The 24,779-nt window shown below is 42.3% G+C and overlaps 2 protein-coding genes across 5 annotated transcripts in view; both read left to right on the top strand.

The window, feature by feature from the left end:
* The window catches only part of cacna1ea (calcium channel, voltage-dependent, R type, alpha 1E subunit a), a 71,768-nt gene extending 65,738 nt beyond the window's left edge, over nt 1-6,030 (top strand). The window contains exons 38-47 of the mRNA XM_028404675.1: nt 169-265; nt 1,364-1,469; nt 1,555-1,662; nt 1,756-1,856; nt 2,273-2,379; nt 2,464-2,638; nt 2,736-2,864; nt 3,090-3,237; nt 3,531-3,734; nt 3,865-6,030. Of these exons, the coding sequence (XP_028260476.1) occupies nt 169-265; nt 1,364-1,469; nt 1,555-1,662; nt 1,756-1,856; nt 2,273-2,379; nt 2,464-2,638; nt 2,736-2,864; nt 3,090-3,237; nt 3,531-3,734; nt 3,865-4,391 (1,702 nt within the window). The 3' untranslated portion in view covers nt 4,392-6,030. The remainder of the gene's footprint in view (nt 1-168; nt 266-1,363; nt 1,470-1,554; nt 1,663-1,755; nt 1,857-2,272; nt 2,380-2,463; nt 2,639-2,735; nt 2,865-3,089; nt 3,238-3,530; nt 3,735-3,864) is intronic.
* A 1,792-nt stretch (nt 6,031-7,822) lies between these two features.
* On the top strand, nt 7,823-24,013 carry LOC114435111 (collagen alpha-2(IX) chain). Of its 4 annotated transcripts, none has more exons than XM_028404673.1 (44): nt 14,273-14,285; nt 14,368-14,475; nt 14,565-14,618; nt 14,705-14,758; nt 14,885-14,929; nt 15,024-15,069; nt 15,259-15,303; nt 15,567-15,620; nt 15,731-15,784; nt 15,860-15,913; nt 16,040-16,093; nt 16,203-16,256; nt 16,347-16,391; nt 16,494-16,538; nt 16,778-16,885; nt 17,684-17,737; nt 17,816-17,869; nt 17,976-18,029; nt 18,123-18,230; nt 18,373-18,426; nt 18,522-18,629; nt 18,787-18,837; nt 19,086-19,139; nt 19,228-19,281; nt 19,392-19,445; nt 19,558-19,665; nt 19,782-19,835; nt 20,128-20,181; nt 20,303-20,356; nt 20,432-20,482; nt 20,570-20,623; nt 20,722-20,775; nt 20,868-20,921; nt 21,138-21,191; nt 21,271-21,324; nt 21,420-21,473; nt 21,561-21,578; nt 21,745-21,807; nt 21,902-22,075; nt 22,428-22,563; nt 22,669-22,775; nt 23,201-23,269; nt 23,353-23,562; nt 23,709-24,013. In XM_028404673.1, the coding sequence occupies exons 3-44, from the start codon at nt 14,572-14,574 to the stop codon at nt 23,859-23,861; spliced, it is 2,925 nt and encodes a 974-aa protein (XP_028260474.1). In that variant the 5' UTR covers nt 14,273-14,285; nt 14,368-14,475; nt 14,565-14,571; the 3' UTR covers nt 23,862-24,013. The 4 variants fall into 4 exon arrangements, with proteins under 4 accessions (XP_028260475.1, XP_028260474.1, XP_028260473.1 ...); XM_028404672.1 differs by having other exon boundaries at nt 20,432-20,485; nt 22,431-22,563; XM_028404671.1 differs by having other exon boundaries at nt 20,432-20,485.
* The last annotated feature ends 766 nt before the right edge of the window (nt 24,014-24,779 follow it).

The raw sequence follows: 24,779 nt of genomic DNA, 5'->3' as shown, positions 1-24,779 counted from the left end.
ATCTCCTTCGTTTTTGTTCCTCTCTTTACCCCCCTTCTCCTGTGCACTTTTCCATCCCTTGGGAACGCCTCCACTTCCAACATCATCCCCCTCTCCCTTCCTCCTCCTCTGTTCCCTTTCCTATTTCTTTCTCATCCCCCCATCTTCATGGCTACCTGGCGCCCCCAGTGGTCGTATCCATTACACTGACATGTATGAGATGTTGACCAACATGTCGCCACCCCTAGGCCTGGGCAAGAAATGCCCCTCCAAGGTGGCATATAAGGTAGACTGAACACCAAGAGACCAACAGGCTCTGCCTTCATATTTCAGTCGACAGAGATGCGCACTGTAAAAGCTTCATTTTGTGTGTCTTACATTGGAAAAGCAAAGCATATTTTTGTGTTGATAAAATGAAGCTGTATTGCTTGTTGAAGCAGTTTTCAGTTTGTCCATCAGCAGATGATTAGCGCTGTAGTTCTGACGTGCCTGTTTGCTTTGCATCTTGGCAGAGAACTAAGACGTCTTTATCCGTTTGCTGTTGTATGGTGAAAGAAAACCACTGCTGTTTATTATTCTGAGCCAGCAAAACACATTCAACAGAAAGTTCCTAAACGTCTACAGGATAAATATTGACATTTAAAGAAACCAGCTGTCAAATGTTCTCATGTCTTTCATACTTACTTCTCTGTTTCTATCTGTCTGCATGTTCCTCCTGCCACAGCCCAGTGTTTGTATTCTACTGTGTGTGTGAGCCTGCAAGCATGCCTCATTTACTTTTCTTTAAATAAAGTCTGTACTGTGGAGCTTTACATTTACAGAAGGATAGGAGAGGGCGAGAGTAATCTTTATTTTTACATTTTTTTAGAAATGCTTCCCGAATGACATCAGTTCAGAAGAACTTGTCTTATCTCAACTTAAAGTTTCAAACGGTTATCTCAGGAAATAATGACATGCTTGCCCTCTCTGCCCTCCTGTATCCATCAGCATAGTGTAATTTCGAAGTTAATGTAATTTAAACAACTCATAGAGCATATTATTTGCAAACTGAGCTGCAGGAAATGGTCATTTAAATGAATGTTTAAGTTACATTTTTGGTTGGATTTTTTCATGCTTGAAATCAGGATTTAATTATGTAATTATCTCTAAGAGATTAATGGATGAGCAGGCACTAGCAAACACTGCCATTAAGTCCCAGCATCTGGGCGGAAACTTTCATTTTTTTAATTCATTCAGAATTGAGTATCAGAATTGTTATTGTTACCTTAACGTAACGGACTTTTAAAAATTAATTATGTACATTTGGAGTTTTGGGGTGTGTTACTTTATGCTGTGTCATTATTGGTTGATGTGCTGACTGTGATGCATTCTCTGCTGCTATCAGAGACTTGTCCTGATGAACATGCCTGTGGACGATGACATGACCGTCCATTTCACCTCCACCCTCATGGCTCTCATTCGCACCGCCCTGGAGGTCAAGATAGCCAGAGGTTGGACACGATATCGAAACCCTACAGGTACAACTGTGATGTCAAACCAAAGAAATCTAACTGTGTCTATGTGTCTACTGTTCAGGAGGGGAGGACAGAAATCAGATGGATTTGGATCTGCAGAAGGAGATCGGTGTTATCTGGCCTCACCTCTCGCAGAAGACCATCGACCTGCTGGTTCCCATTCACAAAGGTGACACGCATCTCATCACTCTGGGGAAAAAGAAAAGAGAAAAAAAAGCAGCTTTTAGCTGATGATTAACTTTTTATGATTTCTTCTTTACAGCCAGTGACATGACCATAGGGAAGATCTATGCTGCCATGATGATCATGGACTACTACAAGCAGAGCAAAGCCAAGAAGCTTCGACAGCAGCTGGAAGAGCAGGTACTTGTTATATTCTTTTTATATTCTTATCCTTGTTTTTGTGTCTGTGTAGGCACTGAACGTAGTAATCTCAAAGATGGTGTCTGTGGCAGTGAGCAGTACTTGCAGGTGTGTCACCAGCTGGCACTTAGGCCACAACTCCATAAAAATTACAACCACAAACATTCAGTCTTAGCTGACTGCGATGAGATTCAGAGCAGACGCAGTGCAGCAGAGATGTACGTCACCAGAAAGTACACAGGAAGTTTTGACCACCACAATAAATAGCTCTTCCTTGTAGGAGGGTGCAAGCAGCAACAAGCAGCTTAACGGCACACAATGTGTGATTTTGTCACCATAGACACCAGATCCAGAACCTTTGTGTAATAGATTTTTTTATAATAAATTTGATAAAATCTCTCTCTTTCTCACCACAGAAACATGCTCCGATGTTCCAACGTATGGATGCGTCCTCTCTTCCTCAAGAAATCCTATGCAATGCCAAGTCCATGTCCTTCCTCAGGCACAGTGCTGGATCTGCTCTGTAAATAATGTTATTTATGACAGCAGAAGGAGAAATTGTTGTGTTGTTGTGTTTCCCTGTGTGATTCTTTTTGTGTTCCTTCAGCACCAGAGGAGGCTTTCTGGCACTCAGCCCCATCTCTCCTCAAGACATGTTCCTGCAGCCGCTGTCTCGCTCCAGGGAGGAGGAGGAAAAGGAGGAGGAGGACTATGATGACTTCCGCTCACCCTATCACCCCTACCACCATCCACATCATCACCATCACCATTTACACACACTGGTAACCTTTACGAAATGTTCTCTGTCCTGAGTTCAGCATCTGTGCCTTGGAAGAAAGCAGTAATCATTCTGCTGCCCCCTCTGTGGTATCTGTTTAGGTACCAGAGGTAGTGGAGTATAACCAAATAATGCAGCAGACCAGGCAGGACCCAACTCTTATTAAATCACCCCAGCGGACATCATCTATCAGAGCATCCTCCATGCCCAGACTGGCTGTTGATCCACAGGTAATGAAGAGAAACCTTTATTCAAACATATATTCAGTACTTAAAGCATCCTGTATTAGTAGGTGTTTTAAAAATCAATAAACAATTAAAATTCATGTAAGGTAGTTTAGTCATTTGCTGCCTAAATCGAAACTTATTTACCTGCAGACAGAGAGTTTATTTACTCAGTGCCACTCATGGTTACCTTAGTGAGATTTAACCCCTTGTTGTTTCGCATGTATGTAGCCGGGGATGTCAGCAGACAGCAAGCTGATGAAGCGCTCTTTCTCCACCATCGGAGATCAGTGTGTGAACGGCCTCTGGCAGGAGCAGCACTCTCTGGAGAGAATTAGTCCTGACGCTGCATTTAGACCCCGGCAGAGGAGCTACAGAGGTCTCTGAACTCCAATTCACAACAACACCTACAGTCTGTTTACAGCTCCCCTCTGTTTTTCTCTGGAGATTTAAGTAAACAACAAAATAGGGGAACAAGCAAAATACATTCAGCTGCTCACTTTATTATTATTATTATTATTTAAACAAAACATGCTTTTGTTACAAACTGGCTGAAAAATTATCAATGCATATATTAAAGTGTATTTATTTCAATTATCAACCAAAATACCCAGAGTCAGAGAGAAAAAATATGCATATAAAAATGATAATTATTCAATATGTGACTCTTAGGCCCGAGAATTAGCCCCAGAGAAACAAGCAGTCATGAGAGAGGGAGATCAAAGGAACGACGGCACCTCCTATCTCCTGATGTGTCACGCTGCAACTCTGAGGAGCGAAGCCGAGACCCTTCATGTGAGAGGAGACGGTCCCGCTCACCGAGCGAAGGGCGCACACATGCGTTACAGACACAGGTACGGTCTTTGAGACACAGTGGTGTTCAGGCTTGTGCCATACAATGAGATCGAGATCTGTTTGGAATGTAATACAACTTTCTAGAAAACAGCCGGTCCTGCCTTTCTTTATTCACTGCTGTGTTTGATGTGTTTAAAGGTGAACACATCAGGCAGCCCTGCTCATTCATCCTCAGAGTCCGGTACACCTCGTAATCGGCGCCAGCTGCCACAGACCCCCTCTCGTCCGCGGCCTTACATCTCCTACTCCCCTCTCATCTGCCGAGCCACCACGTCTCCCACACCAGCAACCTCCTCTGAGGGACAGCAGGCCCAACCTCAGGACGGACCTGGGGGCTCCGCTGACACCTCGTGGAAGGCCGACAAGGAGAGTGGGCCCTTGTCTGCAGTTCAGGTTCCAGGACCGAGCCACCCATCTCCTCACCGCTACATATCAGAGCCCTACCTTCCGTTCCATGAGGACCTAAGCACCGGCGAAGCAGGTGAGGGACAGGAGACCCTTACCTTTGAGACTGCCATGGCCACCAGCCTGGGACGGGCCAATGCCATAAGCTCCGCCCCTCAGCTCAGACACTCCTGGCAGGTTCCTAATGGGCATTTCCGGAAGCACCTAGGCCAGGCAGGTCCGGCTGGGGCCAGTGAGCTGCTCAGTGACACAGATGAGGATGACCGCTGCTAAAAACAAAAAAGAAAAAAAAAGGTGAAGAGGATGCAGCTCAGATGGCACCACAAGGCTTCAGCTCCTCTGTGGCTCTGAGAACCAGCTGTTCTTAGCACCAGTAGCATTACAGGAAGTTCTAAACCATCACTGTTTATCTGGATACTGGTGTCTGTCTGCACATGTCTGTGTGTGTCTGTGAGTGTGTGTGTTTGCTGTAGCTGGAGGGGAACTGTGTGTGTGTGGACCTGTGTGTGTCTTTTAATACAGAAAATTTGCCAAATGAAAGAGACCGACTTTGTTATGAGTAGCGAAATGTGGGTAAACCCACATGTTGCCAAGCCTTCCCCCACACAGGTTGGTGTTTTGATTGTTATTTGAACAAAATACGGTGAGATGTCCCAAACTTCTTGAAGTGCATTTTGTGTAAGTGAACATCGCAGTAGCATGTAAACATGTAATAAGATGAATGTATTTTAGTTTCATGTTCAGGTCATTTTGAGCAGGTAGCTGTTAGTCTTTTTGTGTTGTGGTAAGAGTAGAAGTGGAACAGAGGTGGATTCAGCCAGAAACAGCCATCCCAACCGTTCTAAGAGCATCCACAAGACTCATGGGCATTAAACAGTCACTAATCAATAAGCAGAAATCGCAGTCCTTCAAGTGAGCCAAACTACTAGTGGTGGTCAGTGTGTTTTTATGCCATAATGTGAAAATGATTCAGCAGTGCAGGGTTGTGTTGGCTCTGTGTGATTGTAGGTTAAACAATAAGAGATGTTTTGTCTCAGGATACTGGACCCATGAATTTATTTAAGTGAGAGGGACCCTCAAATGGACTGGACCACTGAAGTCCTGCTCTCTCATCTTGAACAGTCACAGCTTTGGCTTGAGGACTAACCACCATCTTGTCGGACTGAAGCTAAATGGACATTCATTCTCCAGGTTCCTGTGCTGGATAACCGCTGTCTATGCTGATCGCTGTCCGAGAGGTGACGAAAGCCATTTTCTTCCTGTACATAGAGCCGGGATGTGTCTCCTCCAGGATGTTCTGCCTTCCTTCGTGTGATGAAGGTGATGAGAATTGAACGTCCTTTATGCGTACGTGTGATGCAACGTGGATGCTTTAACAAAAAAAAGAGGAATCACAGTGTCTGGTTTGTCTCTTTATCAACTGCACATTATGTCACGTTATGTTTTCATGCTGACAGTAATTTCCACATGCATGATCATGGTGACAGTTCCAGAGAGCTGTATTTAAGAGCTGCCTGATAACTCTTATTTGATCGTATCCATGATGTTTGATTTTGCCATCAAAGTAAGACAGAGAAACGTCTCTTACTGTTCGCTCTGAGTAAGATGTATATTTATATCATGTGCTGTTGTATTGTTATAATATGTTTGAAATGTGAACACAGAACCCATTCTGGACCCAAACAGGAAGTGATATAAAAGATGTGTTTTAGCAGAGAAACCTACTTTGAGGCATGTCGACTACAAGACTTGATTTATACAGTACACAGGTTAGGGTTAAAGCTTCAGCATGTAGTATATAGGAGCGTGCTTATCATGTACAGTGCAGCCTATAGGACTGAACCTTGATGTCCATCTGTACAGAACAGCCTATTCTGTGCCTGGGGATACTCACCCAAAGAGCTCCCTGACAAGCCTGGATTTCTTAGATAGAGAAGCTTTCTGGTAAATATGTAGTATAAACTGTACAAAATAAATCCATGTTTAATTTATTGCACTGTTTATAATTTATTTTGATCATGATGCCTGTCAATAACAAAGGAAGTGTTTACATATCCATTCATTAAAAAGAGTTCACTTGTCTATTCTGTCCTGGGTCAAATCACTGTCAGAGCCTGAAGCTGGATTGTTTTAACAGGAAATACGCAGTGGAGGTACAGTCTGTAGTATTGCAGTTAATCTGAGAGGTACTGAAAATATCAGGATTGTGGATTACTTGTAGAGGAACCTTTTTGAAGATTAAACTGGTTTCAGCGTTAAGAAGTCAGGTCTTATCAGTCAGTCAAACCTATTTTTCCGATGTCCCCCTGCAGATAAACAGATAAACTTATAATATATGTTTAATGTTCAAGGAGTTCAGTTGATCGTAGTGTGCTCAGAATATGTATGTTGAAAGGATTTTGCTCACAGTGTTTGGTGTTAAACTTGACCTTGAGTGTTTTCACACACAGCACTAAAGCCGTCTGAATCTGTCAGCTTTGTGATACTGTAACATTCACATGTGAAGCAGCAGCGCGAGGACAGTCTCTTCGGTTTCACAGTGTGACATCAGACCTGTCCTGTAGACTCCTCTCCCTGCTGTTCACTCATACATATATACACATGTATGTGTGTGTGTGTTTATGTGGAAAAGTTCTCAGTGGATTTATTTGCGTATGTGCTAACATCTACCTGAAAGATTTCCAGGTGGGCAGAGTGTGCTGATGAGTCAGGGTCAGCTCTGCTCTGTTTGTTGTTTTACTGCAAGAGGGGGAGGAGCTTTTCCATCTGAAGGTGGGCTCAAGACTTCTGAGTGTCATCAGTGTGTGGGAACAGTAACAATAATCCACACACTAAAAGCATCAAGTTATTCTGATGACACACATTCTCAGAAGAATGCAGTTTGTTCATATTATCGCTGTAACATTACTGACAGTGGCTTGTCTGGTTGTGGACTGTGGCACATCTTCGAGGTGTCCTTCCCTTTGTCGAGACTGAGTAGCACATAGACTGGTGTCTGTAAGAGAACACCCCCTACCATCATGTCTTGGACCTGAGGACCTCACTGTCAGCGTGACGCTACAGGGAGGAGCTTCACGTCCTCACCTCACACCCTTTACTGTAAGTCCCCACCTCACCTGACGCGGCCCTCCTCAGGCAGCAGACCCTTGCTTTCTGGTCCTCATGTCACATTCCTCACCTGGGCCTCAAGTCCTCCCCTCCTGACCCTGATCCAGAAAAAGATCGAGGAGGCCGGGCTCAATGTGAAGTTCAATGGCAAAGCAGGCAGACGGCGGTTTGTCTGAGGATCTTCATCAAAGTGTATCTGTGCATTTACAAAAACTTTCTAGACTTTATGGTGTCTAAACTTCTCATTACTTTAAACTTGTAATTCCTGATTCAATGCACATGAGCCCACATCAGTGATTTTCTGTCACGTTCTCTGCTCTGATCTGACAGGCTGTGCCACATGGGACGGACTGGTGTATATAACAGGCTCAGCAGATAACACAGTGTGTGGTGTTGTTCACACTCTGACGTGTGAGGCACTTGATAACTTGTTGAATGGTGGACACTGACCAAGGCACATGGTTATGTGTGTGTCTGTGTTTAAATGACACATCTCTGTCTCACTGAGACTTTGGGTGTCTGGCTCAGTTGCTTTTTTTTTTTTTCGTTGCTCTGGCCTGTAAATGTGTGGTCAGCCAGGCCAAAGCTGAGCTCAGGCCTTCAGGAAGGGGTGTGTGTTTCTGTAAGTGCAGCCTGAGGAGTGTGTGAGGCAAACAATCTGGAGATCAGACTTAACAGTTCAGACAGAGGAGCCCAGAGGTTCAACTTCACCAGTAGACATGCAGGGCTCTGTTGTGGTGCGGCTGCTCCTGAGCTGTGTAAGTATAAGTGTTCTCTTTCTGTAAGAATGAAGCTGAGGGATTCAGGTTGATGAAGCAGAGAGGCTGACGTTGTTTAGGTTTTGAATGTATGGAATGAGTGTAGAGGACTGCTGCAGTTTACTGTGGACTTTTCAAGTTTTATTTATCCTGCATGCTGAATAAAAGTCCTCATGCAGGTCTTCTGCATGGGGTTGGACTAATCAATAAAATATTTTAACATCAGTACCTGGCTGTCCTTGCATGTGTATGCAAAAGTGAAAAAAAGACTTTCACTTACTCACAGCAACTGTAAGGATAAGGGGTTTTTAAGTTCGACAGCATACGTTTTCTTACAGTCCCCTTAAGGCTTGTTGTTGTCCACGGTGATCCAGTGCAGTCAGACCAACAGGAGTAGAAAGAAGGGAAACAGGGCACAGTTACGTTGTTATTTGTTATGCAGTTACATATATGGTGTCTGTGTGTCACTGATGTGTCACACTGTATCTTTAGAAGCTCAAAACGACACAATAATATTGATCTAATATGTTAATATTTGTGACTCTAGAGACCCCTGGTGGTCAAAAGAGACAATGCAACAGTCAGCAATACATGATAACTGCTGTGACAAAATTTACAGTAAAGATTTAATAGGAGCCTCTCATCTGTGTGTGTATGTGTGCATGTATTACTAATGTTGTGAGGACATAAATATGTATGTTTCACAATGTGTAGGCTAACCTTCCTTTTTCCAAGGGCACGTCCCTGATCCTGTGTGTGTGTGTGTGTAGCAGGTGATGTTTGCTGTCTTGAGGGATCCCTCAGCAGCCGAGCAGCAGTGTGGGAATTACAGCAACACATGCTCACAGGTACAAACACACAACTGTCCAGCACTCATATGGGAGTTTAATGCATCATTTGTTCCTGATAATATCTGTATTTCTGCTCATTTTGCTCCATATATTAACGATTTTGAAAAACCATTGTGCTGATTTCACCCACGTTTCACTGCAAACATAGTAGACATAGCAATAAGTCTTTATGAATGTGAATGTTGTTTACCAAAGGCTCTCTTTTAGAATAGGGCTTTTATAATCTTGTCCTAACTGCAGGACAGGATAGATAGATAGATTATTGATCCCCAGGGGTGTGATTCCACCAGAGGGATTTTTCTTTGCAGGTCGGAGCTGTAGATACAGTGAAGACCGTTCAGCCTGAGTTCAGAGCTTCATCCACTCTGCAGGCCGGTCACACCAAGCTGACACCGACACTGGATCCAACAAGCAGCACGTCTGCTTTGAAGTCTCAACCTGCTCCACATATACACGCTGAAGACACCAAAGCTGAGCTGACTGGAATGAATTCAAAGATTACGAGTGAGGAAGTAACTCAAGATGCTGAATCAGTAAATCTGACTGGAAATGAGCAGCTTTCTCCCCCACATACTGACACTACACAGGACACAGACGAAGGTGTCATAACCAAGACTCTATCTGTCAGGGTGCTTCAGAGAGGACAAACTCATCAACCTTTCAGTGTGGTCAATGAGGACGCCGCAACAGATGACAGATCTGCCTTGGACAGCACTGAGGCGGCCATTCCAAGCCCTTATAATCAACCCAAGAAGCCCACAGCTCCTGGTGTCTCATCAGAAAATCATGTAGAAGCAACAAGTGCAGAACAAACTGTTTCTACAGATCTCATAGGTTCTACCACTTCTCCCAGTGTGTACACTCCATCTGACAAAGGGAACCTGGAAACATCATCATCATCATTATCATCATCATTATCATCATCATCATCATCATCATTATCATCAGTGATTACATCTTCAGCTTCATTATTTACTACTAGTCCCTCCTCCAACATCTTTACAACAGCAGAAGTAGCAGGGGACGTGGCTGAGAGAAGTGATGTTTCAGCAAAAAAAGATGAAGAGAAAATGGAAGATAGGATGGAAGCGGCTCCACCTAGAGCAACAACAACCCCGTTTCCAGGTCAAGAGCAGGCTGCTGGCTTGAAGACAGAAGATGAGATGGACCCAGAGTCAGAGGAGGCAGCACGGACACATGCTGAGGCCGAAGAGGAAAGCTATGATGAAGACACATTTCACAGTCAAACCATTCTCCACTCACAGCCTGAACCTCCACATCCAACTGTCAAAGCAGCCAGTCAGCGTCCTGCACATGCAGCCAGACGTCATGAGGCCGGACTGACACCTGGGAGCCCAGGTCAGAGGGTAAGCCTGTTTACATTCTGCAGTAACTTTGTATGATGTAATTTTTATCTTCATAGGTTTTTAAACATGAGACGTATTCACAGTGATATAGAGGGCAGGGTGTTAATGGTGTTATAAATACATAAACAAACCACATAGGAAATGTTAATCACATCTGTGTGAGATTCTCATCTCGCTTTCTGTCATGACCTTGAAGGAAATTGAGTTTGCATGAAGCTGATTTGATGACTGAGAAGGCAGCATGCATCTGTGTCAATCCTAGCACATAAAAAGGTGTGTGTGTTTGTGTGTGTGTGTGTGTGTGTGTGAGAGAGAGAGAGAGAGAGAGAGAGAGGTGAGAGATGAAGGACACTGTCTCCCTCTTCTGGCCATCCTCTGGTACTGCGAGCATGTACCATACATGAATAGAATAATCTGAATAATTTATTTATTAATAAATTAATTAATTTATTAATTTATAATTTATCCGTATTTCTTCTTATCCTCAAAAAGAGATATATTCACTTCTAGATGTTGAAATTATTCTCTCTTCTATTGTTCACTCTTTCCTCAGGGATTGCCTGGTTTGCCAGGACTTCCAGGACCACCAGGACCTAAAGGAGACAAAGTATGCTTTAAATGAAACTCTGTAGTGTAGAAGCTGTTCTGCTGATGCTAAAAATAATTCTGTAAATAAAATAATTAAGAATTAGTTAAATATAAAACCCTACATCGCAGGTACCTTTGCTTTGCTCTACAGCCCTTGGTGTAAATAGCATAATAGCTGTGATGTAGCTCTTCTTACCTGGCAGCAAGTAGGTGATTCATAAAAGGTTAGTGTCCAACAAACGTTAAAGAAATAGTCATTGTTTGCTTCCTGGGTAGATGTTGTTAGCAGCTTCCTGTGGTGATGTGTCAGTTTTAAAGGTTCCCTCACAGATAATGTTAGTTGTGTTCCTGGACAGGAATGGTCTAATGGTATTATGTCTCAGCTGTCCACCTTACTGAGACCAAACATCTTTTGGAGTTTGGTGGTCAATCAATAGATTTATGTGGATTTTCCATCTCCTAGTGGTCAAAGCTACTTAATACCTCTTTGACATTATGAACAGAAGGCCAAATACCATTTCTGTGAGACCTTTTAAAGGACAGCAATATTATCTTAACTCAAACTTGTTTTTCACATTAAAGCAATGTATTGTTTTTCTGTTGTCTAAGGGATATCAAGGCGTTATGGGGAGAACAGGGCAGACAGGATACAGAGGCCCTGTTGGTCCTCCAGGGATGCCTGCTATTGTTGTATTCAAAACCTCTGAAGAAGAGTGGGAGGCTTTCAAGGTAATATGACCTCTGTGTGCTCAGATTATAATGAAATAAAACAAAACAAAGCACAGAGTGACGGGATGTAGTGAAATCATTTCTTGTAAACTAGCCCTTCTGTTATATTATTATTTTAATTGTGTATGTGTTGTGTATTTCTATGTGACTGTTTAAATTCTTGTTGCTGAAATGTTGTCTTATTTTCTAACAGACAAACAAAATCTACAAAAAGCTGGTCTCTTCCTGGCCAGTATGTCAGATTTATTACTCTATTTAGGACATGCATGCATAAAATGTATGCATTTTGCATATATGAATATAATTTTATATACTGTACTATAAAAACATGTCTGAGCTGTTTGCACTTTTTCACTCATAGAGAGTTAAAGGGCCTCTGGGGCCGATAGGACCTTCTGGATATGATGGACCAATTGTAAGTATTCAGAAACTGTAGGAATAAATAAATCTAAAATAAAATAAAATGATAAGCATAACGGGCCTGTAAATGGTTCTTTGTGAATTCAGGGTCCACCTGGAGTTACTGGAAAACAAGGACCAAAAGGAGTTCAAGGGAAAATTGTAGGTATCTAAACTTTATTGACATCTTATCAGCTTCTCTAAATGCTAGCGCCTTAATAAGAAGTGTAAGACACAGAATGGCAATGTGAATTGAGAAAAAATGGAATGGAAGTTTATGCAGACTGAACAAACGTCAGCAGGTGGTTGCTATGGTGTCGCTAGGCAGTTGCCAAGATGTTGGCTAATAAGTTAGTAATAGGATGTACAATGGTGGTTGTTATTGTAGAATTTAGTCCTGCTGGAGTTTGTACCTGGACACTCAGAAGTGTGGATAGTGTAAAGAGTCTGGGCTAACAGCTAAAGTGCATTGCATGCTATGTTGTGCTCCAGGGCAGTCCAGGACCGCAGGGTATGCCAGGTCCTCTGGGTCGACCAGGAAATGATGGGACCCCGGGGTTGGATGTTGACCCAGGCCCTCCAGGTTTACCTGGCGAACAGGTAAACCTGACACATAAATAGACACATAGCTAAAATGCTGTCAAACATATTTGCACTAAAATGTTTTGTGTAATATGCATTCGTTCTGTTCCTGCTTGTTTCTGCAGGGGCCCAAAGGCTACAGAGGAGAGAAGGGCAGTAAAGGGGAGCTGGGTGAGTGGGTAAGAGTGGCCTGGACTTCTAATGTGGGTATTAAAACAATGAAAGCCTAAAATGTACTTTTACAGTGTTCAGCTCATTTTCATTTTGTGTGGCTGTCTCACACACACTGGGTGTATATAAGTGTTCTTCTGTCTTTTGCTTTTAGGGGTATCAGGGAGAAGCTGGACCACAGGGAGACAGAGGACGAAAAGGAGACAAGGTCAGGTGATACACACACACACACACACACACACACACACACACACATGCACACACTCATTTGTGTTTCTTGTTTAATCAGGGAAATAAAGGAGTCAGAGGCCTCAATGGGATCCCAGGCTACATAGTAAGTACTGTTCCTCTTTTGTGACTGCCCTGTTTATTTGAAGCCGTGACTGAACTAAGTAAATGATCATAAACTTTGTAAACATGTTTACAGGGAGTGCCTGGAGCTAGAGGTCCACCTGGTTTCCTAGGACCAGCCGGACCACCTGTCAGTGTCACGCAGCTTACTGCCAAACTCACAATGTAAATAGCTATTAACAATGAATATATATTATAAATACTGACGACAGTTTTTTGTTGTTTTTAATTGTTTTCAGGGAGAGCTTGGAGCTCCTGGATTCAGTGGTCCACCAGGCCCCCCCGTAAGATAAAAAAACCCACACACTACAGGAAGACTAATTATTTATGTGAGAGGAGCATTTAGTATGTTGTCATCCTCTCAGGGTAAAATGGGCCCCAGTGGAGTAAAAGGTGTCCTTGGAGTTAAAGGACCTCCAGTAAGTGAACACACAGTCAGTAAGTCAGTATAAGTAAAAACACCACATTTATGGAGGAACTGTTTTTACTGTCAGGGTCATCAAGGTCAAATGGGTGTGAGAGGAGCAGCCGGACCACAGGTGACACTTACAGATGTGCTCTTTCTGACAGAGACTCGGTAGTGACAGCCTCCTGACTCACAACAATAACTGTCCATGTTTCTAGGGAGAAGCTGGTCCAGATGGAGTCTTTGGATTTCCTGGTGTCTGTGGCCCTCAGGTATAACAATAATCTACTCACAATCCTGTACGCTGACAAGTATTTATTGTTCTGTAACAGTGTTACAATAATTCATATATCAATATCTTCTGATAGGGAAAACCAGGACCAACTGGACCTCCAGGTCCTAAAGGTGGCCCTGTGAGTACACAAAGACAGATGTGGGAACTGCATTCCTAAAGCAGGGATGGAGAGTATTTATCAGTTTGTCTTTGTCTCAGGGTGAAGCAGGAGATGAAGGTGAAATAGGGGAACCTGGACCACCTGGACTTAATGTAAGATCATGTACTGCCAGATGTTAACTAGTAAATATATGTGTGTGTGTGATGCCAAGTATTCTGTTTTGTTCTCTCGCTGCAGGGAGCCAATGGGAATCCAGGAAAACCTGGACCCTCAGGTGATCCCGTAAGGTTACTTAAAGCAATTTCACTATTGAACATCGCCAAAATGATCATATGGCAAAGTTTAATGAGCCTAAACAAATCAATGGGCCTTTAACAACTTACTGACCTATGTGTGTGTGACCACCAGGGAGCTAAAGCCAGGAAAGGAGAGAAAGGTGATCTGGGATTCAAGGGAGACACGGTGAGATTAGTCCCTCTCATTTATATGATGCTCAGCTTATTGACAGCTAATTGTCATTTCATTGACTTGTTTGTGGATACAGGGACCTCCAGGTCAGCCAGGTAAATGGGGATTAAAGGGTCATCGAGGCCCAACAGGACCTGAAGGACTCTGGGGACCAACAGGGCCACCAGGACTTCCTGGACTGATTGTGAGTAAAATAACGTTTTCTACATTAAAATCTGATTACAAACAAATAACTGTAATTATAAAGGTTTATTTCTTCCATTGTTGATATAGGGGATTGATGGCGGCATGGGGGAGCAGGGGAAGCAGGGAAAAGATGGACCCAAGGTGAGTTTGAGACAGTTGTTTAAAGTTTGTTTACATTCAGTTGTGCAATGTGAGTGTGTCTGTATGTGTTCTGTGTGTTGATGCAGGGAGATCAGGGACCAACTGGAATTCAAGGAAGTCCAGGACCTCGAGGCGACAAGGTAGAAGACAAAGCAATGCTGTATATCTTTTTATATGGGTGCTATGATGATGTCATATTTGATATAAAACTAGTAAATCATCTGTTCTGGTGTCTAATGATTCTTAATCACTGTTGTTCCTGTGAGGGTCGAGAAGGTCGAGTGGGATTCTCGGGACTGCCGGGTCCTCTGGTGAGTTTCAGTGAACAGAGACCATGTTAATGGCTGATGCTGCTCTGTGTGTTGAATCTATAACAGTGATGTTTGTTTGTGTTTTTGCTTGCAGGGAGAGATGGGAAAATCTGGAGAGAGAGGACCTGAAGGAGAACCTGGTATTAAGGTTCCTACGTGGCTACATTTCTTATTCTGTTCTGTGTGAAATAGTATTATACTATACTATACTATACTATTTTTACAGTGTCTGTAATCTATTATGTTAAACAATAGAAAGTACTTGGCCTAAGCTGTATTAATATCGGTTATGAAAATGACAGTTCTTTGTGTGTCAACTGTTTGAGCAGGGAATGACTGGAGCACCAGGGTTGTCAGGACCTAAAGGCCTAAAGGTGACCACACTAAACCAGTCACACTACACACCTGTGGAACAACATATTTTTTTACATCCACTAAAACAGAATGGTCCACTTCTGAAATGACACCAGTTAAAAGGGGATAGAGGATAACTGTAAATTAAAATATTGACCAACAAATAATGTGAATGTGAAATGTAGATGCCTTCTGCTATGCTGTCACCTGTGTCATAGTGTCCCATTGAAAAGTATAGCAGTAGGTTCAGCAGGTCATGCTGATTATCTGTGTCCCACCTCAGGGACTTCAAGGTCTTTTAGGTAACAGGGGCCAGGATGGTACACGAGGAGCCCCGGTAAGAACATTTAACAGTATATACAAACATTCATATGTCTGCTTATATCAAAATATAAGAAATGCACTGCTCACAAGCATATCTCTCAGACTCAAATATCTTTTTTCCAGGGTCCAGTTGGTACAAATGGAATGAATGGGAACAGAGGCCCTTCAGGACCAAAGGTAAGCTTATCTGCAAATGTGCTTGTGTTGCAGTATCACAGATACCTGGTGCTCTTTGATTTCTATTTTCCACAGGGACTGCCTGGAAAAGCAGGATTTCCTGGCATCCAAGGACCTGTAGGGAAGAGTGTGAGTGTTCAGTACATGTGTTTATTTACATAAAAGAGACTACATTTAAATTGATCACTCAGGATGCTAAATTACTTACAATTCGAAGCAAATTCATCATTGCTGTATATCTGTGTCACTGTCCAGGGGGAACCTGGCAGTAGAGGAATAAAGGGGACACCGGGGAAGCCAGGAGAGAGAGTAAGTGACACACCACCTCTATGTGGCGGCTGATGATGCTCAAGTTCAATGCTTTGATAATGCAATAAGGGAGTAATATAAATGCAACGTTTCTGTGGCCATCTTATAGGGGGTTAAAGGTAAAGAAGGCCCTGGTGGACCCACAGGAAGTGAAGGGTTAAAGGTATAAGTTTTTCCATTTATGTATCAATCAGTCAGTTCAGCTGGTTCCATGCTTTACATTTGGATCTAATGTGGTACTGATCTTGTAAAGGGTAAGAGAGGTGAGGAAGGACCACAGGGAAAACAAGGCCCCGCAGTAAGTCAATTATTGAATCTCAGCAGATTCACTCATACACTTTACATTGTTCTTTACAAAGAATATGGTGTCAATGTTTTTTCCCTGTTTGTTGTCCCTCAGGGTAACAGAGGAGCTCCTGGACCACAAGGTTTCAGAGGACCTCCTGTAAGATGATTATTATGGTTATTCAGTCCTTTTAAACTCTCTTTTCTCCGAGGCATGCATCATATGAAGGTTTTGCTGATGATATCTCCATCTTAATGACGGATGGCTGATATTATATGTTAGGGTCCCTCATGAGCATGCCTGTCATGATGTAACAGCAGTCAACTTTATCCACACAGTTATGTTAGGATTATACTCAACTCACAACTGAGAGGTCTTTTGTTTATTCTTTCCATCAGGGTATCCAGGGTAACATTGGAACATGGGGTGAGGAAGGGACCCGTGGCCCTCCGGGTGACCAAGGGCCACAAGGCCCAACTGGCCCTCGTGGAGTTACAGGTTACCCTGTGAGTTTAGTTTTATGTTTTGTTACCAAGTTTAATCTTAATTTTCTGAACAGCTTTCAGCACACCAGACTGACAGGATGTCGGCAAAACAATAAAGAAATCTGTTGTCCAAAATGCATAATGGCTTCATCACTGTCCCAGTAAACCCTGTCAGTAAACCCTGACATGTTGTAGCACGAGGATGGCTGTTCATAGTCACACATTTGGTCAAGTTAAAAATTTGTTCAAGAGGTTGTGATTGCTGACTGCTGACAGCCTCTAATTATAAAAAGTGAACAGAAGGTGTCTTTCTTTCCAGTTTGGCACAGGTTTTCCATTTTCATCACCAGACAGTCCCGTCTGATGTAACCAGGTCGGGTGTCACTGTGATGCTCAAGAGTGTACTGTGGATTAAATTTGAAAACTTAGATAAGCTACACCATGCAAGATTAATTTGGATGGTCTGTAGCCTGAATGCTCGCTGAAAGACGAGAGCATTCTCAGTAGGTCGTCAGAATCACTGGGTTTTTTTCAAATGAAGCCTCTTACTGATCATCAGATTTTGATAGATTTCTCTGCTTTGTTGCAAGTTGTGTCTGCTGTTTGCCTTAATGACTCAGATTTGTGTACATGAAATGATAGAACAGTTCTGCATATAAAACAGGAAATAGGCATACATGGATTCATACATCCTCATACACTTACACAAGGCACTTCCAAGGCAGCAAGATGAATTTTTGTGCACAATTATGGTGTCTTCTATTAGTCCACAGTGTTTCCAGTGAATATCTGTTGTTTCTTTAATTTGTCCACTCTCAGGGTAAAGATGGTTCTCAAGGACCAGTTGGGTCAGCTAGTGGGAAAGGAGAAAAGGTGAGCAATGGAAATGATGTAAATTAACAATCAGGTTAATGATTAACCATTTATTGCCTCTATGTGTTGGATCTGCAGGGATCCATAGGAGCATCGGGGGAGGAGGGAGCAGCTGGTCTCGATGGTGAGGAGGTAGATTGATTACACTGTGCTGGTCACAGATTATTATTTTTTATTGCAAAGACACTAAAATGCTTGATGGTCATGAAATACAAAACCTATGCTCTGTGTTTATTAGGGTCCAGTCGGACTGACTGGATCTGAGGGGCCCCCTGGACAAAAAGGCAGATCTGTACGTAAATGTGAATCAGGTTATTACAGAGTCTTTAAGAATTTGAAAATGCATCACTCTTAGAATAAAACATTTCTATTTCTCAAATTTCAGGGTGACAAGGGGAACACTGCACAGTCTGGGCAGAAAGGACTGAAAGGGGTTGAGGGTGAAAGAGGGAATCCAGGGCCACAGGGTCCAAAAGGGCCATCAGGGAAACAGGTAGGGATAAATTATCTGTCAAGTATAGATTACTGGAATAATGTTAAACATTCCCACATGGGGTTTTAAAGTCAGCATGAGCCTGCACAGAACTGTTTCATAAAAAATACACTAGTAGCGGTTCTGTTCCTTCTGCTCACAGGGATACAAGGGAGCTTCAGGAGAGAGAGGAAAACAAGGACTTCCAGGCCTGAAGGTCAGTCACATCAACTCAGAAATGGTATGATGAATGGCTCGGTCAGACACATTGCATTGCACTGACCCTTTAGAATCACGTTAATTCATTTATAGGGAGAATCAGGTATTAGAGGTTTATCAGGCATGCCTGGACGTTTTGGACCTGGAGGCAACACAGGCGCAGCCGGAGCCAAAGGCCAGAAGGGGCTCCAGGGACACACAGTCAGTAACAGAGTTTGATTAGATCTTTAATTATTGTCAATATGTTGTCAATATCTGGCATGTTAGAGTACTTTACAAAACACTAAGTAACATGTTATCAGCGTGGGAGAGAAGGTGGCTGTCACTTCTGATTTATGTTGCTTTATTCTCCTTTCAGGGCCCCCCAGGGAGTATTGGTCCTGCTGGACAAATTGGGCCATCACCGACTGTATGTTTTATTTAAACATACTACATTCTATCCAAAAGAACATTTACATAAAATGTGTCAACAGGTTACATATATGTTTTTTCCTGTGTGAAAGGGCAGCTGTTCATCTCTTGTTTAACATTAGCTCACTGTCATATAGTTGAGGGAGACACTGTGCATACACCTCATCCCATATTTCTCATACACATACCATACCACATAACATTGCCTCATCGAGACAATGTTAATGCAATGCGACATTTCTTCAGGGTTTACCAGGACATAGAGGTGATGAGGGCAAACCTGGAATCCCTGGAGCAAAGGTTTAATGTGCCATTCATTCCTTTTTAAGTCAATTACCATACATGCTGTTCATCTGGTGTTTAACTGATGTGTGCATCTGTCATTCAGGGCAGTCATGGTGAGGGGGGGATCCTCGGTCTTCCTGGTGTTAAAGGCAACATGGTGAGATTATCTGTTTCACCCTTGGGCATTTTTGTGTTGGTACAGTATGTTCAATAGTGCTTGTAAAGACAGTGATGCAATATGTCCATATAACACTGATTTGTTTTCAGGGCATAAGAGGTCAAAGAGGTAACAAGGGGGAGCCTGGCACACGAGGTGAGGTGGTAAGATGGCATTTTTTAACTTTGGTATATATGCACTGTGTTACATCAGTCACTTCCAGAAATACATTTCTACATAATTTTATGTACAGTAAAGATGTCCCTGCATTTTTAGGGCACAGGGGGGAAGAAAGGGTTCATTGGCTCTGCAGGTGCTAAAGGTCGACCTGGACCTGCTGGCCCTCCTGGTCCTCCAGGACCTAAAGGGGTTCAGGGGCCCAAGGTAAAATGAAGCCGACATCAGTACAAACCCGTTCATTCTGGGAATAAAGATATAATGGTGTTATTAGCTTTACGCATCTGGAGATTTATTTCAGTGTTGATGTATTTTTGATGAAGGGAAAAGGAGGCCCATCTGGATGGAAAGGGTCCAAAGGAGCTGCTGGGGAAACGGTGCATTTTATTTTAATCTCATCTGATACACAAATTACAAGCTGAATGTTACACAATGTTTTTGTTTTGTAACCCCTCAGTTTAACTTAAACTGGACAGTTATAAAATCCCTTATCTAGTCTTTGTATATAATAGTGTCATGCTAACCAACTAACCAACTTTGCATCCAATTCTTCCACTGTATGTTTTTAATATTATTAACTAATCTTACAAATTATGAAATACTGCCCATAATCTTGGAGGTAAAGCTCGCACAGCTGTGGAGCTCAACTAATGGAGTCTGTTTTTTTAGGGAGCTGAAGGTCTGCCTGGGCAGCCAGGACCTGCTGGACCACCTGGAAAACCTGCAAGTACCCCCAAAGAAAACACACACATCCATTACTGCTGTTTATTTGAAGTACGTATCAAAATTTCACAAAAACATTGTGAGTTAAATAAATGTCTTTGTTCTGTGCCATTACTCTCAGGGCCTTGGCGGTTTGGACGGGTTATTGGGGGTTGAGGGTAATGAAGGAGATCCAGTAAGGAAACTTCACCGTACACTGATTTAAAACATTTTTTTCATGCATTAAAGTCATCGTTTGCTAACCTTATAGGGTGATATTGGCTTCAGAGGATCTCCTGGCACACCAGGCAGGAGTGGCGAGGTAGTAAGTACAATACAGACATGTAGCCCTGCACCATTAACAGAGAAAAGATGCATTATATGTTATTAAATAGATTTAATATTGTAGGGTAACCCTGGATCTCCTGGGATCAGAGGAAACACTGGAGCAGCAGGCTTTAAAGTATGATAATTAATTTAAATGTCAGGTGAATGATATAACCACACTCATGCTGATCTTTGCACACTATAAAACAAAATCTATAAAATTATATCTCTCAGGGTAAACCTGGTCCTAAAGGAACCGGTGGACCTCCTGGACCAGCTGGGCCGAAGGTCTGCTGGTTTTTTTAACAGCAAAAAAAATGTTCCCCAAAAACATTATAGTGGTCATATTTACACTGATCTTGTCAATGGTATTGTTACAGGGTCTTCCAGGACTGAGCGGGGAGAAGGGTGTATCTGGACGTACTGGCACGAAGGTAAAAAAAAGACTTACAGTACGGTGTAGTGCAAAAAGACAACATGTCTTACACAAACAAGAAAAGTGACAGGAGTGTGTGTGAACACTGAAGAGATGGAGTCAGGAGATGGGGTGGATAGTAGGATCCAGACTTTCATCCAAGAGGAATCATGGTTTGGTTTGATTAAACATAAACAAAATTATTTGTAAGTAATTCTTCTTTTTCTATATACAGGGTCTTCCAGGTGACATTGGGATACTGGGACCAACCGGGCCCCCAGGGTTAAAGGTTAGTTAAATATATATTTTGTATGTATATTATGTATTTTTCAATTGTAAAACTTGATTTTATCATTTTTTTATTGCAGGGGAATCCTGGTTTGCATGGGCTAAAAGGACAAATAGGTCGTAAAGGAAAGCAGGTGCGTCTGTTTTTGCATTGTTTTAATAATTAATATTATATTATATTATATAATGATTATTTAAAAGACATTAGTCAGCTGTCTGATTTCCACAGGGGGACACGGGTCCTCGTGGTCCAAGTGGGAAGACGGGCCTCAGTGGAAACCCTGTATGTATAACATCCTCCTGTTTATAATGCATCTGAATGTTTGGAGTCTAAAATGACAAACTATCACCTGTACTGTCTTTGTTTCAGGGACATATTGGAAAGAAGGTGAGACTCACTGCATACTGTATGTTTATATCCTGTCTACTCATATGTGGTTTATTGTGTGTAGTATATAGTGATCATACAGTAACGGATGATGGAGGATTCTCTGGGGTGTAGTATAGGTGTGTGGATTGTCAGAAATTGCATGACTGAGTTTGGGTCTTTGCAGGGAATGAAAGGTGTCCCAGGCAGCAGAGGACCAAAGGGAATAAAGGGAAGACTTGGGCCTCCAGTAAGACCTGTTTAGAAAACCTTACTTGCTTGATGACACTAAATGTTGCTGAACAGCCTCAGGTATGTTATCATTTCTTTTTTCTTGAAAACAGGGAAATCCAGGTGCACCTGGAAAAAGCAGACCTACACGAAGACATGGAATAAAACCTGAGACAAGACCAAGTCAAAGAATCAAGCAAAGGTCCAAATCAAGATTCAGGCTGAAAACTGAGCCGAGTTCAAAGCAAACTGCACACCTCCTAAAACAAAGGGAGGGACCACAAAAAGTTGGTGTAAACTTTCTTCTCATAGATATGATGTCCTCAGTAGGGGTGACTGAAGCCTGACCTAAGGTATACAGAGACTGGAGTCAGTAGCTGATCGGATTGAAAACTGCAGGTCAACACAATCTGAGTAGTGGACATCTGTTTGTGCAGTCATTATACATCTCACATTATACATTATACATTATACATGGTGTCTATGAAGGGGACTATGTTTAAAATAAATCAGCTAGGACTCCTAATAGGCCAGAGGGTGGTCAGTCACCCCTCTTATTTCCTTTGAGTCTTGTGATTGATAAGCTGGCTGAATAATTGATTGTTTACTTGTCTGACTGGTTGATGGGCTCCTCCTCAGCAGCACAGGCCGATTTCTAGGAGATGGATTCAAGAAGATGAAGCTGAGGAATCCTTTAGCTGGCCACTGGGAACCAAAGATGATCCAGGCACCACCTGCTATGAGCTGGGACTCATTCATCCACATCTGAGTGATGGTGAGCATCTGCTTAAGTTCACAGCCACGATATCTTTCACCATGACTTTTACTGATGATACAGAATGTGGCAAGTTTGTCTAAGTGAGTCCACATTGTGTTTCAGGTTACTTTTACATGGATCCTAACCAGGGCTGTCCCTATGATGCTGTGAGGGTGTTCTGTAACTTCACAGCAGGAGGAACTACCTGTATAGAGCCTCTGCTCTCACAGGTACAATTATTTATAACATTGTTTAAAAAGTGTGGTTTGAGTCAGGTTTACTCACTACTATGGCACTATACCAGTAACAGAACATTAAATGGGTCTGTTGCTTGTTTTCAGCTGCAAAGATAACGCAGGCGATATGATCCCATAATCTGACAGTTAAAAATACATTTGTGATGACTGTCTCACAAGTTGCCAGAAGAGGTTTTTTTTCTGTTTCCCACAGCAGTCTCTCAAAGATGCCAGTGTTTACCATTTAAATCGATGTTTCAGAAGATTGTAAACAGAGAAAGAAAAACGCCTGAAGCGTCAGGCTTCAGATTTTGCAGTCAAAGAAGGGCATTGCTTTTGATATAATAACAAACAGTACTATGTTTGTGATATATCTTTGAAATATATAAAATATATATGAATCCTATCCCCCTCTTCAGATTAAAGTAAGGTGGGATCCAGAGAAGAAGACTTTTCAGTGGTTCAATCAGCAGCAAGGTGAAGACAAGGTCAGTCTTTTTAACACATCAAATAATGTGTGGATTGACTGAGAAACGTTGCATATGTCTGACCTTTTTACGGTACTTGTCAGTTTGAGTACCCTGGTATGGATGCTGTCCAGCTGAGGTTTCTGCGGTTACACAGCGGCACATCTTCTCAGCACATCACTTTCAGCTGTACGCTGGACCAGACCAGAACGGCTGCCACTGCTGATATGGCCAGTTGGATTATTCACCTGCTAGGAGACTTTGGAAAAGAAATAGATGTACACCACATAATGGTGTCCAGGAAAGACTGCAAGGTGATTTTATTTTGTAATTTTAGTTGCCTTGAAAACTTTTATTTTTATTTAACTTTTTTTTTACTTACAGAAAAAATGGACTGTGGAATCTATCAAAATAATCAGTAACATACTTTATATTATGTTTCTGTGTGATCCTGTCCCAGGTGGAGCTGGCTGTGAGAGTGCGAGGCAGCACTGAGTTGCATCGAGGTGACATGCAGCTACTTCCTGTCAGAGATGTGGCTGTAGATATGAGCCCTGTAGCCCCACTTATCCCTGAGATCACTGGGGTTGTGGGACCCCTCTGCTTCTTGTGACTAATTACTTGACGTGTGTGTCTGTGTGTGTGTCTGAGAGAGAGATTCAATTCTGTAAATAACTCTTCAGAAAGCAGGGTAAATGTAGTGCATGGTTTAAAATAGTGCTGTTCTGTATTTTATGTTTTATATTTATTAAACTGTATAATTGTTTCACCCCATGACTCACTGCATAAAGTGTTATGATGCAAAATTTCCAAATTAATTTGACTTGGTGTTTACTTCCATATATGTAGTGTCTCATCCTCCACTCACAGGAATGATGTATGCACATGCGGCATCGCTCCTTGTGCTCAGATGACAATGTAGTTCTCATATTTAGACCACTTTAGTGTTTGAACTGACAAATGCATCCACAAGCACGTCACAGACCACAAGCAAAACCATGCAGAGGGTTTGACACAGGGATAACTGCAGTCAGTGTTTTTCATAAATGTATTCTTTTGTCTTTGCCATTAATTGTTTGGCCACACTCAGCTCATAAGACCTGTTCATATTTGTGATTTCTGCCCATTCAGAACCAGCACATCGAGTTAAAAACTGATTTAGGAGTTCTGTCCAATACATGTGACTGAATTCAGAAGATTAATGGGAATACAAACATGTCTTTAATGCATTATTTCTTTTAAAAAGGTAGCTTTGTGACATTTTAAGATATTTTGGGGGAAAATATAAATTTTTATAAGAAATAGCATTAAAAAGAACATTTTCCTTTTTAACCCTACAGTATTGATAATGTGCTGAGTTTTTTCTACCTCTTCTTCCTCTTTTTTTTTTTTTTTTTTTAACTTTAGCCACGATAACAATGACATGACCTGGAGCCTTGTTTAATGTGTGGTGATATGAGGCTCTGACAGCGGCGGTATCAGGCGCCAATGACGTCAAAAGGAGGAGAGACTGTTGGCCAATCAGCAGTGG

This window comes from Parambassis ranga, chromosome 4, assembly GCF_900634625.1.
Source record: "Parambassis ranga chromosome 4, fParRan2.1, whole genome shotgun sequence".
NCBI classification, from domain to species: Eukaryota; Metazoa; Chordata; class Actinopteri; family Ambassidae; genus Parambassis; species Parambassis ranga.
The sequence above is the reverse complement of the archived record's forward strand: the minus strand, read 5'-3'. Positions and strand labels throughout refer to the sequence as shown.